Source organism: Hypomesus nipponensis, chromosome 18 (assembly GCF_054491055.1).
Source record: "Hypomesus nipponensis isolate SF chromosome 18, ASM5449105v1, whole genome shotgun sequence".
NCBI classification, from domain to species: Eukaryota; Metazoa; Chordata; class Actinopteri; order Osmeriformes; family Osmeridae; genus Hypomesus; species Hypomesus nipponensis.
The window spans coordinates 239072-255498 of record NC_140378.1 but is presented as its reverse complement, the minus strand read 5'-3'; the positions used below and the strand labels follow the sequence as shown (position 1 = coordinate 255498).

The 16427-nt window shown below is 41.8% G+C and overlaps 1 protein-coding gene and 1 pseudogene across 1 annotated transcript in view; one reads left to right on the top strand and one right to left on the bottom strand.

The window, feature by feature from the left end:
* Nucleotides 1–10733: 10733 nt before the first annotated feature.
* The window catches only part of LOC146250779 (parapinopsin-like), a 55976-nt gene continuing 50282 nt past the window's right edge, over nucleotides 10734–16427 (bottom strand). Inside the window, exons 4-5 of the mRNA XM_084681251.1 lie at nucleotides 10962–11204; nucleotides 10734–10859 (exon numbers count right to left, since the gene is read on the bottom strand). Of these exons, the coding sequence (XP_084537377.1) occupies nucleotides 10734–10859; nucleotides 10962–11204 (369 nt within the window). The remainder of the gene's footprint in view (nucleotides 10860–10961; nucleotides 11205–16427) is intronic.
* LOC146250782 (uncharacterized) lies at nucleotides 14311–16097 on the top strand (annotated as a pseudogene).

The window sequence follows — 16427 nt, the reverse complement described above, 5'->3', positions numbered from 1 at the left end:
TAGCCTAGCCTAGCTGTTGTTAGGTTCAGTTTTTCATGTTTCTTCCGCAAGATGATCTCAACGTTTCATATGTTAAAGATATAATTGATAGAGGCACATCGTAGTACTATACAAATTTATTCGAAGGGTAGTGAGTTAGGTAGTCTGCGTTTAGTTTGATTTGTTGCCAACGTGGGACAACGGCACAAGACTCCTCAGACATTACTCATGGTTCCAAACAGTTGGTGTGTAGCAGAGAGGATAGTAGGGTTGCCAACTTCCTCAACCCCAAATGCGGACACTTTCTCTCTTTCTCCCCCCCCCCCGCTAATGTATGCAAATGTTGTGCCTGATGTGATGCTAATTAGGGACTTCCTTGGTTAATTCGAATGCAATTTTTTTTGCCTGATTTTCAGCGAAAAATTGTTTTTGGAGCTTGAAACAAACAAACAAACAGTCGTTTGTCCAATTGGTATAACGTTGTCTAGTGAAGGTAATTACATTCACGTTTCTTAGCCTGGTTTTCCATCTTTTTATTGTCTCAAATTAGTTTTCGATCTGTCAGTGTCACTGTTGTGTGTAAGCGGCACTCAGGGCTACATACGTTCATTTGGAATTTTCCACCGGAGCTTTAGCTACCTGGCTTACGTTGTGTCTCTCCTCCTGTGTTCAATGACTCAATTCATCAAGCTGTAGCTAACGTTAGCTACGTATTTGTCAACAGAGCTCCTGGGTAACTTAACTTAGATATACAAGAAAATATAAAAATGATTGAAACCATCATTCACCAAATTCAGTCAGGTAAATTGCCGAGGCCAGGAGGGCTTTGTAGTGAGGTCAGCAAGACCACACAGAGCCAACATCTTGCCACACCCGAAGAGTGATTTAATCACATCAGACAAACCTAATCAGCCCTTGTGACACCCTCAGTATGCTGATTATCCACCAAACGCCGATGCAAAGGAACCATAGAATTGGGGGTGGGGACCTCCCCAATCTCAGCTCTCCTGCTAGCTTGCAAGCTTCAAAGGGGCTGCTTGAGACAATACGTCTCCAGCAACCATTTGCATACGTTTTGGCGGCAGTTGAACAAAGAACATACCTTAATAAGAACTTTTGAGGAAAGTTCTTCAGACTTCACCTTTACCACGAGAGTACAAGGTGGAGAATTATGAGAGGGATATTTGTGTCATGTTTGTTACTTTGTTTTTATGTTGTGTTCGCTGAAATCTTGATTCTAGTAACTACTCCTTCTTCCTGAAAGATAACCATGTCATTCTTGGTATCTACACAAAGCTCTCATAGTAAAACAATCATTCAACTATATTTTGTAACTGTACCAAGATGTCCAGAACAATATTTGAATGATCTTTTGAACCAGCCAGAGACCAGATCACACCTTTGGTAGGTGTGAAGGAAGGAGGGGGGAGTTGACAACCCAGCTTCCCCCAATAAACGTCGGACCCTAGACAGACCCTCCCTCGAACTCTGAACTGTATAAATATCTGAGATGACCATCAATCTCGGACTCCAGCGAAACCAACCATGGCATGAACGCCATTGGGATTGCCGTTCCAAAGGACGTCTCCAAGCTTCTCCTGAGATTCAACTTTCTAGTGATCGTGACACTATCTGGACGTTTCAACAGAAGAACCAAAAACGCAATTATCATTGCGACTTGACTGAGATCCCCCAGACTCAGCCACATGACCAGGCATCGCAGCCGCGCTTTCACCTCCGATTCTTCAAATGGACCTTTGGCGCAAACCGACCTCAACCTCATTGATCAACCCCTGATCAAACGTATCTATGGCTAACGCTCTTTCCTCCCAGACATGGCATTGGCGTGAGCTCTGTTTATGATTTGTAAGTATGTAATCATTGACTTACCATTTCTGTCTTTCTTTAAGTTAGTCCATTTCATTCTGTTCATTGAAACCAATAACTCATATTAAATCCATAATCTAACTTGTTCATAAGATCCGTTTACCTTACTTGAATAAATTCATTGTAAAGATTTTGACGTGCGTGTTCACTGATGTTACGATTGGCTCTACACTTCATTCCTAAAGATGAGACTGATTATTACATGTTAAATATAGGATTCCCTAATGTCCTAAACCAATATTAGGGTGGTGCCCCGAACTCTATGATAAATTAAGTATTTCTATTTTAACACGACGAGACCCCGCTACAGCTTTCAGCTTCTGTTGGTCGTCTGAACAAGTGATGTAAGGCCCTTCGCGTTAATATTTCCATGCACTCGCGCTCCCTTCTGACACGTGCACCTGTTCGCCGTTCACTGAATATGAATACCGGCCGGCGAGGCTGTGATTGGAAAACGGGACTGGAACTGTCCCGGACAGGACAAATCAAAATCACCCATAAATTGGGATGTCCTGGACAAATTGGGATGGTTGGCAACCCTAGAGGATAGAGAGACTGACTTGTAACCTTACGCTCATGAGTTCAAATCCCCATTCAGCCTATTGTTGTTGGCAAAACATCAAATCAAATTTATTTGTATAGCCCTTTTTACACTCAAGCATGTCACAGAGGGCTTCACATACGCCCATAGAACTGCCCCTCAACCAACCTAAACCCTCAAGGAAGACAAGGAAAAACTCCCAACGGGAGAAAAAATGGAAGAAACCTTGGGAGGAGCAATTCAGAGAGGGATCCCCTCCTCCAGAGGTTGGTAAGAGAGAGGAGCAGAACACAAGCTAAACATAGTCATACAATGTCAATGTGTTTTGAAACACAAAATCCATTGTTCGGCTTTATAGACGTTGGATGGGACCTGGAAACTCGCTGTTGGCCGTCATGGAGACTGGTTTCCGGTTGACGACCTGGTCCAGCGTTGGTAGACCGACGACCAGGCAGGTCCTGACAGCTCAGACCCCCACACCACAAGGGATGTGTGGGGGGGACAGAGAGGAGAACAGGGATTTAGAGAATGCCAGGAGCAGCTAACAGTTACAGTCGTAATAGAATGAGATCCCCACCGGTCAAGTGTGGACTAGTGCAGCAATTTAACAAAGCTAAGAGGGTATTTGATGCAGCCCCACACACCAAGACAGCGACAGCCCCCCTTGGTTGGAACATGAAATCTGTTCCGGGGGAAACGACTCTAAAATAGGTTATATTTATACGAATAAGGATGAAAACAACCAGCCCCCCGTTGTCTCCAACTAGTAAACTATAACAATAAAAATATAACCGCAAGCAGTAATGGCGGATTCCTCCAAACATTGTGAACCATTGATTTTTTTAAATTCTTGACAAATTGTAACTGTATAGAAAAATCAATGCTGCTGACTTACCAAGGGGATACCAAATCTGACCAATTCCAAATATAGCTGCAAGCAGCAATGAGGTGGCCAAGCAGTCAAATAACCCAGAAAACATTTTAGACATCCTCAGAAGAGGGTAACAAGTACACACAGCAAGTTTGGTGTGAATCCATCAAAGATTTGCTGAGATACAACCCAACTTCCTGTTTGCTGGCTTAACGGCACATTTTGATTGCCTGTACCGGAAAAACGGTTTCGAAAATCAGAAAACCATGTGTTAGCTTTAGTGAGGCTTGGTGTGAAGATAATCTCTGCTAAATTTGGTGAAGATTTGACAACATGTGTAGGAGGAGTACAGAAAAAACGTTTTTCAATGAATTCAAAATGGCGGCCGCATAAATTCGGCTATTATCACAAATTATTATGAGTCACACACGGGATGTCCCAAGATATCATGAGACAAAGGAATCACTCAATAAAGGCAAACAAATCAATAGTTATTGGCCAAAACACATTTTTGCTTCCTGCGGCCACGCCCAGTGATCACATGACACCAAATTGTCTAGATATCCTCAGAAGAGGGTTCCGAGTCATCATACCAAGTTTGGTGTTGATATCTTGAAGATTTGCTGAGATATGACTTCACTTCCTGTTTGGCTGCTGTTCTGCTGAATTTGATTGGCTGTACCGGACAAACGGTTGTGAGGATCACAATTCTAATCGATAACTTTTGTGAGGCTTGGTCTGAAGATCATCTCTGGTCATTTTGAAGAAGTTTTGACAAAAATTGTAGGAGTAGTAGGCTTTCAAAGGTTTTTGATAAAACCGGAAATAGTGGAAAATCTATATAACCGGAAATTGACGTCATAGGGTGCGTTGAACTCGGCTTGATCCAGGGAATCCAATTGTACCTCATTTGTGAAAATCGGTCATACGGTTCAAAAGTTGCATGTGTAAACACAAGTCCAACTTTGACCCATTCGTGGCGCTAGAGTGGTCTAATGGGAGACATGAAACTTGGTGTAAGTATAGAAGTAACTGTCCTTAATGAGTGTGCCAAATTTTACAAAAAGTTGTCGAAGGGGTCTAGGGGCTGCCATTGACTCCCATGGCACTAGAATTAAAAAAAAAGAACTAGAGAGCATACAATTTCTGGGGAAATTGTGAGGGTGTGCTTGTGGCTGCCCCAGCTTTCCGTACACTCCTGGTGTTCACATATTTCAAAAAGCATTTAAGTGTATGACTACAGTTCTGACCATTGTGTTCCCTTGATAATAAGTTTGTAAAAATGACATGCATCACTCAGATGGAGGAGAGGTGATACTGGTTGGTTGGAAGAGAAGGAGGCCAAATGTAGCTCATGAAGATGCAGCGCTAGATAACTTATTAAATTGTAATCAGATATAAACAACTTGTTGGTTGCCCTATTATGTCCTATTATCCTCCTATCATCGCCCTATTATGTAATTTGAACGCCCTGAACGGCATCATTTGAGTAATGAGGGCAAGCGTAGGCTTATTGATTACTTAAAAAACGTTAAGTTTCATTATGCATCATAGAGGAGCCTAGTTAGAGAAGGATTTAGCAGTTTAATATTAGAAGCCTATTTTATTAATAATTTTCAGAGTAACCTCAAACCTTTCTTTTGTTTCTTTGACCTTACATTTTCTTTGAGGGCTTAGTGGTCTCGGTTTAACATCATTATTTATAGCGACATAATTACCGGACACTGTTAGCTCGCAATGTAGACAAAGAATGCCCCTGCAACAAAGTTGTAACTTGGTAACAAGTAGCCAGCTAGAAACCGAGCAGAAGTTTGTAGCCATATAAAGGCCTATAAATATAGGCTACTTGATTTGGCTGCAAGATTCGCTGATTTTGAGTGTCCAAGATATGATGGATTCTGATCTGGATCAACAGTCTAGCCATGTAGCTAAGACTTGTCCGGGAAGAGTACATTTTTTTTTACGGCAAGTCTGGAATATCAATTTAGGCTAGTGCTACTTGCCCCGATGCACTGGACAAGTTATTAAAACTCAAACAAAATCAAATGCAATGTTAGGCCTACTTCACGTTATGTGCCACTCGTTACGTCTATCGATTTTATTTGAGCGAATTCTGCATCAGTAAAACCACCAACCCAAGATCTCTACAGACCAGCGAATTTCCTGCTCAACACTTCAACGGGGGCTTATTACTTGAAAGATGAATTAGGCTATTTACGGTCGTCTCAGTTACACCATGAGGGGTGGGAAATACTGTGATTTGCTTAAGAAGGCAAATGGCTAGTAAAACATAACATTTCATAATAATTTTAATAAATCAAGCAGCGCAGCAAGACCCAGTAAAATGTATATCCTACAGCTAAGCAAGGCTGAAGCAGGCTGACATTAATTATTTTCATGAACAGACAAAGTTTTGACATTGACAAAGTTTAGGCTGTGGCAATGAAGTTCAGGTTAGTAGTCAGATACTTTCACCTATTGAAAAACTTTTGAGTAAGGGGAAAGCCAAACATGTTCCGTCGCCGTTTGACTTTCTAAACATCTCTAAAGAGATGTTTTTGTTAGCTACTCATTAGTGTCTCGGGTAGGCTACAGCGTTGCAGTGAGCCGCCACACTGATTTGAAACCACAGGTAATGGTCATTTCACCAACAAATCGTTTATTAATGTCAAAATAAATCCTACAACAAAAACGTATTTGTGAGGAATGTTTATTTTAACGATTGAAAACAGATGCATCATGACCACTGTAGTATGTGTTGCCCAAGCAACAGAGGCTAATGTCATGATGCTAATGCTTCAGTGAAATAGTAGACTACCGTTTCCGAAAGTAGATGTGGGCCTACTTACTTAATAATATCAGCTAATATTGTACATTACATTTCACAATTATGTTTCACACCACAAAGTAAAATGATTAAATATCACCCTGGCCTCTTTGCTTGTGGCGTTTCTGCAGCTGCCTTGCAGATTAGTATCCCCCAAGTTAACAGATGGGAAACTAATGTTCTGCTAGAGATAGTCACGCGAGTTTTCGTGACGTTGGTGACGTTAGTGGCGTCAGTGACTGTGGCTAGCAAGTTAGCCACCGTTAGCTTCACTTTTTGCCACAAAAACGTAATTTCTACTTAAACCGTGCAATGGAACATAAATCCCAATACAACCAACGCAATCGCTACCGAGACGAACCTTTTGACATCGCCGTTGTCTATGTAGTCCAAATATTGAGGCATCCTTAGGGGGGCGAAAAGAAACAATAAATAATAAATAATATATATGTGAGATAACAATGGTTTGTGCTCGCCGAAGGCAAGCACACCCCAATAAAACTAACAATAACAATAGGTTTCCTCCTTACGGAGGAATCCTAAATATACGGAACTATTACAGTAACAATATACAATAACAGGTTTACTTTATTTGTAACATTTAAATGGGCAGTGTGAACATAGCTAAAATTACAATTTAAAAGTTACATGTGATACACACATAGGCAAATGCACACCCCAGGTTTACATAGAAAGTACACACATACTTATCTTTAACAATCATAGGATTGACTAAGCAAGAACGTTTTTAATCTAGTTTTAAATGTCGAAACAGTATCAGCCTCCCTAATTGAGACAGGTAATTTGTTCCAGAGAAGAGGTGCTCTATATGATAACGCCCTACCTCCAGCAGTTTTTTTCTTAATTTGGGGTATTACCAGATAGCCGGCATCTTGAGATCTTAGAGTCCTTGCGGGGCAATAGGGTGCAAGGAGACCGGAGAGGTACAGTGGTGCCAATCCATGTAGAGATTTGTAAGTTAGTAGTAAAACTTTGAAATCAGCTCTGGCTTGGATAGGGAGCCAGTGTAAAGAGATAAGAGTAGAGGTTATATGATCAAACTTTCTTGTTTTTGTCAATAGTCTAGCAGCAGCATTTTGTACCCGCTGTACATTTTTCAAGTAGGTAATTGGGAGGCCAGAGAACAACACATTGCAGTAGTCCAATCGGGACGTAACAAAAGCATGTATTAGTTTTTCAGCATCATCCTTTGAGAGGAATTTTCGTATTTTGGCAATATTACGTAGATGGAAAAATGCAGTTCTGGTGATTTGTTTAATATGGTACTCAAACGAAAGGTCTGGGTCCAATGTGACTCCTAAATTTTTTACCAACTGGCTTTGAGATACTTTGACACCATCTAAGTTTAAGGTCAGATTGGATAAATTATTTCTGTATTTTTTAGGGCCGAAAATTTGAACCTCGGTTTTATCCGAATTAAGAAGAAGGAAATTTGCTGTCATCCAAGTTCTCAACCCGGAAACACATTTTCCCATAACATGTGGAAATTCTCCAGGCTTTATGGACATGTATAGCTGAGTATCATCTGCATAACAGTGAAAATTTACCCCAGAGCTTCTAATTATGTTTCCTAAAGGCAACATATAGAGTGAAAATAACAGAGGGCCTAGAACTGAACCCTGTGGTACTCCATATTTTACAGTAGTGCTCCTGGATGAGCAACCATCATAGTGGACATATTGTGATCTATCAGATAGATACTATCTAAACCACTGAAGTGAAGTACCAGAGATCCCAACATAGTTCTCCATACGCTCCAGGAGAATCTCATGATCCACAGTGTCAAATGCTGCAATAAGGTCTAGAAGAACCAGAACAGAGATAGAGCCCGCGTCAGAGGCTAATAATAGATCATTGACTTCCTTAGCTAATGCAGTTTCAGTGCTGTGGTGAAGACGAAATCCAGACTGGAGAGGTTCATAAAGCTGATTTGAGGAGAGGTGCTCAGTGAGCTGTTGTGCCACAGCTTTTTCTAACATTTTGGAGAGAAATGGCAAATTTGAAATTGGCCTGTAGTTGCTAAGACAACCTGGATCCAGGTTTGGTTTTTTAAGAAGGGGCTCAATAATAGCTTGTTTGAAATTGTCAGGGACTTGTCCAGTTACAATAGATTCATTAATAATACTAAGCATGGGTGGTCCAATAATAGGGAGAAGTTCCCTACAAAGTTTGGCAGGGAGGGGATCAAGAAGGCAGCTGATGGGTTTCGAGGAATCTACCAGCTCGATGAACGCTTCCCTAGAAATAGAGTTAAAGTGAGTAAGAGCCTCAACATGCAGCATGCTGGGTATAGAGTCAAATTCAGTGTTGATGGCCACTCCTCCAGGACTAGTCTGTAGTTTGTCCCTTATTGCATAGATTTTTTGGTCAAAGAAATCTAAGAAATCATTGGGAGAGAGATCTGAACTAACAGAGTGTACTTTTCTTAGTGAGTTTTGCAACAGTATCAAATAGGAACTTTGTGTTGTGTTTGTTCTTACTAATCAATTTAGAGAAATATTCTGATCTGGACCTGATGAGGACTTGCTTGTACTCCATTTGGCTCTCCTTCCAGGCCAGGCGGAAAACCTCCAATTTAGTGGTACGCCACTTATGCTCTAATTTAGTCTAGTGGACCTCTTGAGAGTGCGGCTTTGCTCTGAATACAATGGAGCCATTTTCTTGTCTTTTCTTTTCCTTGGTTTGAGTGGGGCAACAGAATCTAGGGATAACTGAAGAACCAAATTCAGATCCCTTGTTTTAGCATTTAATGATTTATCATAAATTAATTAATCATAATACCCCCATAAATGTTCACTACACCCCCAGTCAAAGCAGGCTGCATCCGGCCCTGTTACAGAGTGAGATGTTTTCAGTCTAGATACCACACTACCCTGAAAGGAATAATTGATGTGTCACCACATGGTGCTATTACTTTTGGTTCCTCAATGTACTCATTGTAACTTGTTTAACTACATGCTCTCATGATTCTACCCTTTGGCACTTATTTTGGTAGTTCACAATATGTGCGTCATGTTTTGGCTACCCGCAATGTTTTAGGGGCTATCTTGTTTTTTATTATCAGTGACCTATGCATTTTGTAAAGCTCTCTCTTGGAAGTCACTTTGGATAAAAGCATCTGCTAAATGAAAATGTACTCTGGTTCTGTCAGTGATAAAGCTCTGGACAAACATGCATCTTGAATTGTAGATTTGCATGACAACACAGGTTATTTATTTGAATGAAACACAGTCAGGAACATGAAATAACATTAGCCCTATTGCCAATAAACTACTAGGCTAAATCATCACACATTCTAACTATGCTCTTGCGTTAGCAAGCTAAACTAGTTTACATGCCCACAGTCTAGGTGTTTTCGCTATTTAGCTGTTCTTGCATTCCTTGTAAATCAGCGTTAATAAAAAGCAGATGAACTGGAGTCTAGCCAACATTGACTAGATGGGCATGGCTGATGTTTGTCTATACCATTGTAGAAGATCCCTGTGTAGTTCGACCCTTGACACATTTGCGCGAACCATTTCACCAAAGACGTTTTGAAAACCTGGGACAATGTAAAGTAGGATATGCTATGAAGCTGTTGCTGAAAAGAGGTGCGTTCTGACCTTATGTTCAAGCAAATGAATAAATGAGTGTCGAACCTAACAGGGATCTTCTCATAGAAAAACATCAGCCATGCCCGTCGAGTGTCTTGTTCTTTGGGAAGATGGTGAAAAGTGTCAGGATTCCCGGTACAGCCTGGAACACTGCATTTACGGCGCTCCATTTTCGATATCTTGAAAAAGTATTAACTTTCTTATTTGTAATTCCTGTGGAAGTGCAGCGCGCAGCTAGCTAAAAAAGTGTCAGAGATCTACGCGACCTCCGTTTATGTTCTTGGACCAGAAACCCAGAGGGTGGGTAAATGTACATTTTGGGGCGTGACAAAGTTGATGCTGCAACTTGTGACATCACAAGTTGCACTGTTTCAAAAGCTAGCGTTTGCAAGTTGCAGTTTCAAAATAGTAGAGAAGTGACATTTTGATAGGAAATATGTTTCAATGGACTTTGAGGTTCAATGTACGTCTATTTCACACACCAAACTGTCAGTTTTCAACTATCACAAGGTAAAATCTGTTTTGCAATCAATCGCCCCTTTAAATAAATGAGACAGTAAAACAAATATTCAGATGCTTAGATCTGACAATTGAGGATGTCTAATAAAAACAGGTTATCTGGCTAGTGTACTCTGACCAATGCCCTAAAGCTTTAGGGATTTAGAGATGAAATGTATTGGTGTTCCTCACTTCTTCAATAATGTTAACATTTGAAATACAAACATACAGGTTAAGCACATGTATTATGTTTAAATGATATTCTATAGTGGAAACATTTGGTGATATTTTATATAGAGCAGACTTTAAACAGTTACATGTACTCTTTAAATGAGGCACTCATAGTTCCTAAAAATATTACAATTTGAAAGTCAACGACATGCCAACATTTGATAAGCTTGGCACACTGAGTCCTTAAGGGTTTAAAGTGTCTTAAATTTTAAAGAACTTGTCAGTTTTTATGTTGTATCATTTTGGTAAATTATGTGTTGATGTATGTGTGCTCATACATTGTGCTCATGTTGGTGTCACTCTGTGGCTTTTGCTGACAGAGGAGATTGTGGTGTCAGCTTCTGAGCCTTCTGGTTCTGAGGCCCAGGGGTTCCAACCACACAAAAGGAAGGGAACTGCACAGTCCCGGAACTGGAAAGACAGACATTTCAACAAAACACAGTTAAACAGTTTTCTTTCATCTGCTGTAAATAATATGTGCAAGCCTTCAGGTTTGAGTGACTGAGGGCATACCTGTCTGTTCATGAATATGTAGATTATAGGGTTGTAGACAGTGCTGCACTTGGCCAGATACATTGGAGCAGTGGCAATGAGTGGGTCAATGTAGAGACTTGGGTCAAACATCACCGACAGGGCAAAGGCTGCGTAGGGTAACCAGGTCAGCAGAAAAGCTATCACCATGACAACCACCATACGTGCCACCTGCATCTCCACACGGATGGTGCTTCTGTTTTCAGTGACCTGCAGCTTTGTCACCTGGGAAACAATATACACATACTGTATGACACTTGAAGCACTAAGCACTGGCCATTTGAGTGCAGTTAAGAGAAACAAAAATATTTGCACTCCATCAAATTCAAGGATCCTGTCTTGACTTTTCCTAGATATGTTTTATCACCCAGTATTAAAAACATTTCAGTCACACCGGCAAAAGCTAGTTTAAAGCTATTTTGCTTTAATTTGCTTCCATTCAGTAATATTTTTGCTTTTCAAGGATGCGATTCTCTTTTCTCAGCGGATGCCACAAGGGTTCCCCTGTACAAGTTTTACACTTGTGGCCAAAAATATAGAATTAACTTTTTCTAAATTCTATAGTTAAAAATCTCTAGGGTTCCCCTCCTCCACGCTTTAATAAATGATCTGCTCCAACTGCACATTCCAAAGTATTGTGCAGTGCGACTCAGTGTGACCGTTAGATTGTGTAAGCAACAAGTGGCAGGAAAATGTCGTCGTCGTCGTCGTCATCTCCCGCTTGTCCGGGGATCGGGTCGCGGGGGCAACGACCTAAGCAGGGAGGCCCAGGCTTCCCTCTCCCCGGCCACTTCCACCACCTCTTCCTGGGGGACCCCGAGGCGTTCCCAGGCCAGCCGAGTGACATAGTCCCTCCAGCGTGTCCTGGGTCTTCCCCGGGGCCTCTTCCCAGTGGCAGGAAAATGTTGCAACATAAATCTGGTACACAGAAAATAAATTCTGGGAAATTGATATTGTCGAAACGAACGAGGCCTGGGCTCACTGCGAGCATGCATGCACGGCGCCCTTCCGACGCCCTCACCTATCTTGCGCGTGACCCACGCACTCGGCGCTCGGGGTCTCTTGAATTTGCATAGGCTGCGTGCGCAGAGAACGCACGTTTGGTTCTGAGTTGGTCAGAGGCTCCCTTTCGAGAATCTCTGCACCCAACCAACCACGGTGTTGCGCTGGGCTTTGAATACAACATCAAGAGATCTTTATTACAGCAAATGTTTTTGGCCTTCCATGGCAAACATCACTCTTTGTCAATCACTTACTCCTTTGTTATATTTCTCTCCCAGTTAACAGTTCCTTACAGACACAACGATCAAGAGCTCTCTTCTCGCTCTTATTCCACTCGTTATCTCTAGGACACAGCACCGCACCTATTGTTTTTTGAGAGAGAGTGAACCTGAACAGCTGAACACTTCCCGGGGACTCACCACGGTTCCAGGTGTGTGGCGCTTTGCAAATCTCCCGGATCCAGCGAGGAGCGCACAAGGGAGGACGGAGAACAACTTGTCTTTTACATTTTAATTTTTAATTATTGTCTGGATATATGAAAATAATTCACTAAAACTGTTAACAGAGTAAGACTTCGCGAGCTATATCCTGTCTATTGGACTGACTTCTTCTGTGAGCCCGCTCGGCAGCACTCGAAGTGCTCTCTTCTCTTGCTCTCGTCTCTGAAGTCTCGTGTTCTTTTTTCACATAGACATACAAATCATTTTATATGCTTCAAAACTGATGACAAATGTAACTTTTGCCTGTGCTATGACGCACATATCCAGGTATCGTGCATGTTTCCAAGTAACCTGCTCTCTCTAAAAGTGTGGCTTCCTCTATGAGAGTTCTCTAACCTCATCCTATGCAGGCAGTTTCTAAGAAGTCATACGCAAACAGTGTCTAGCTGTCATACAGAGGCGTCCTATCTGAAACTTTCCGCAAGACGTTTTAACACATCTTATCTTAGATGCACATCATGAAGCAGTTGCTAATTCATGACAAAATGGAAAAGAGTTCTAAAACATATTGCAAGCTTTTACTAATCCATCCCGTCCCAATACACATATGGAAGCAAGTTCTAACACATCCTATGCAAATACACATATTATCTAGTAAGCATTTCTATTCATGATTTCTCCAAGGTGCATTCAAACAAAGGAGCCTTGAGGATCCTTTGACAATATTAAAGGAGACATGAAATGCTGTTTTTGGATGCTTTTATATAGGCCTTAGTGGTCCCCTAATTCTGTATCTGAAGTATCTTTCCTGAAATTCAGCCTTGGTGCATAGTTACAGCCACTACGAGCAGTCCCTCAATGAGCTTTCCTCAAAACGCGCTGTTTCTGTGTCTGTAACTTTAAATGCTAATGAGGAGGAGAGGGGCGGCAACATGCGCTAATGTTTACAACGGATGTATCGCAATGGCTTGTAGCCCCCATTGCTGTAAGATGCCTCAAATTTAACCATTCTCATCTGCTCCCCCTGGTTTGCAGAGGTGCACACTCAGTCATTTCAATAATGGTGTTGCCTGTTTTGATTGGAGACAAAGTAAATCCAAGTGACAACAAAGTATGGCAGTTGGTTTTGCAACTCAGAGAAATTTGGGACCTTAATTGTGCACCTGCAATTTCAAATGGCCAGATAGCCTACTTATGAGTTCTGATCGATTAATATTTACATTGCCAAATTCAAACGTTCCCTGACAACCCACTGAAGCCCAAACATCATTGTCAGTCACTATCCTTAGCTCATTATCCAGTTTGGGCCACTTATTCGCCTGTGGACTTTAAGATTTGAGAGTAAATACACATATTTTAAGCAGTTTGAGAAAATTGCACATTTTTTTTGAATCCATGTTCTACACTTGCAGAGAGACATCAGCTTCTGCAGGCCTTTTTGAGTGCTGAAACCTTCTACCCTCCATGTGTTTTAGTGGAGAGGGGTACACAGTTTTTCTCAGATGACTGCAATGATATATTCAAAGAAGCAGTTGCACATTACAATTTTGAGTCCACAAATACTCTGATAGCCAATGAAGTGCCTGTGAAGGGGACAAAATACAGAAAGAACATGCTCATTGTGATTGATGATGATGATGATGAGGGGCTTGTTACTGGCAAAATCAAAGTGGTTCTTGTTCATAAGGATTCAGCAGTATATTTCACTGCTGAAAAGTATCATGCCCTGCGTATTCCTGACATGGGTGTTTATAGCCTCACACTGATGCAAAGAAGCTACTGTTGTATCAATCAGGAGAATCTGCTAGATTACTATCCTTTGCCTGAGTACACTGTACATGGCACACCACTGATTATTCTTAACCATTCGTTCCCTCTAGTCCAGAATGATGGCAAACATGAGTGAAGAAATCAAAGAGATCATCTGCAAGACCTTGCCAAATTTGTCTGAAGAGACCCAGTGGCAAATAACATCTAAACTTCAGAGCTCCGGCTTGGAGTCAAAAGAAGACTTAAAATATGTACAACAGGAAGACATTGCTGATATGTTACCTGTTATCCAGTGCCAAAAACTCCTGGATGAATTCTAATTTTTCCCAAACTACTTAATGCACCTTTATACTTGTCAAATATGCCTATAGGGAGAGGTAATTAGACTTTTGGCCAAATGTCTGCAGTGACTCTGATTATTGGTTATGTGCCCTAATTCTTTGTTTTTTGTTTGTTTTTTAGAAACCCAGACAGTTTCATTGGATTTTCAAGTAATTCCAAATTTGTCACCACTGAGTACTGATTGGTCGGTGTCTGGGACTTAATCACCAACATTATGCACTCCGCTTAATTCTAGCTCACCACAGCTATCGGCCATTTCATCATGTTCAAGCCAGGCAAGAAACAGCAAACAAAGCAACAGACCTCTCCCCTCCTCTCCTCAAACATCTCTGATACCAAAAACATGGCCAGAAACATTCCAGGTCCCTTGGGAACAAATGCCCCCGGAAAATCGTTCTGCAATTGCGGATGGCGAGAGACCTAAACCAGTGGAGCGACGCCAGATGATACGAGTACTCACGGATGAAATGAGAAAGTATGAAGCTAACCCCACTCGTGCACAGTGCCTAACTGTGGTTCGAAATATCATCAGGAAGTACCCAAAGACTTTTGCTGATATTGCACCAGATGTGTCACTTCTGGGTGGAGGTTATACATCACTTTTGATTCAAGTGAAAAACCGTGTTGAAAATGTGAAACGTGACGGAAGCTTTTCAAGCCACCGATCTTCTACAGGCAAGAGGGGTTCAACTGACACAGATGGATTGTGACGCCACGAGAGGCTACACAGCCCTCAGCGGGACAGCTTAAAATAGTGCGAGGACACCGGGGTTGAATGAAAACAAGGGATTTATTACCGATCCTCAGAACAAAAAAAAACGTATGAATTTTACATCAAATGTCTTCCAGCCGCAGGAATCCTTCTCCTCACCCACCCCACTAAACTGTGGCTCTCCCTCTTTAACCAAACCCTTTTGGTCGTTAGGGTCTGATCAGTCCCAGGTGTGTGGGACTGCCCCGCTTTGAAGGAGGGATGGAGCTCCCGACTCCCCCAGCAGAGGGAGCTATAGCCACTCAGGGCTGCAGCCACCTCCGGGGAATGTAGCACCCCTCCAGGACCCAGCCTCTCGTGATGTCACAGGATGTAAACGATTTCAGCCAGAGCTACCCCCAGAAGAAACTGAAAACACTGTGGCGCAGTACCGCCAGAGACTGGCTGAGATCTACAGACAGGAGGGTGCAGGTGGAGCAGAAGTTAAAAATCTAATGGAGCTTACTTTCTCTCTACAACGTCGCCATATAAATACACCACCTGACATTGAAGATGTCAAAAGCAAATGGCCTTTTCTTTTCACGCCAAGGTATATGTTTTGAGTTGCTCACAGACATCAATGTGCTTCATAGCTTGCAACTCAACATGGAAGAATGTGGAAGTGTCATCACAAACTCTTTCAGGGCAAAACCTACCAACCAGAAAGTCAAGGATATCCTCTCCAATGGTAAAGATAATGTGACGGCACTTTGTGTAGTGCAGCTGCTCATGGCACAGTTTGGAGAGGACATAAACGGGCTGATCCTACTTACAGATGTAAGTTTTCTTTTTCTTTCTAACCCTGTGTTTTAAAGGGTGACTCCACCAGTTGTATACTGTAGTTGTAGACTATAGGCTACCGACGTTCGAAAAACTACAACACCAAACCGGATCTAGTTAGACCGGAAACAAAACAACAGGCACGCCACACACTTGTTTGGCGTGCGAGCCGGCTAAAGAGTAGTAGCAGAGCCCGTTTACGGATATTAGATATTCTCTGGTAGTAGGCTAACATTACGTTTTGAGTGGATGGCGAGCGCGGGATGCCGAAATGCCAATAAGATTCTGAATGGAAAGTTTACTTTTAAAAAGTTGCCAAATGGTTCTATTGACAAGACCAGTGATCTGTGTGTTTTGTCGTTG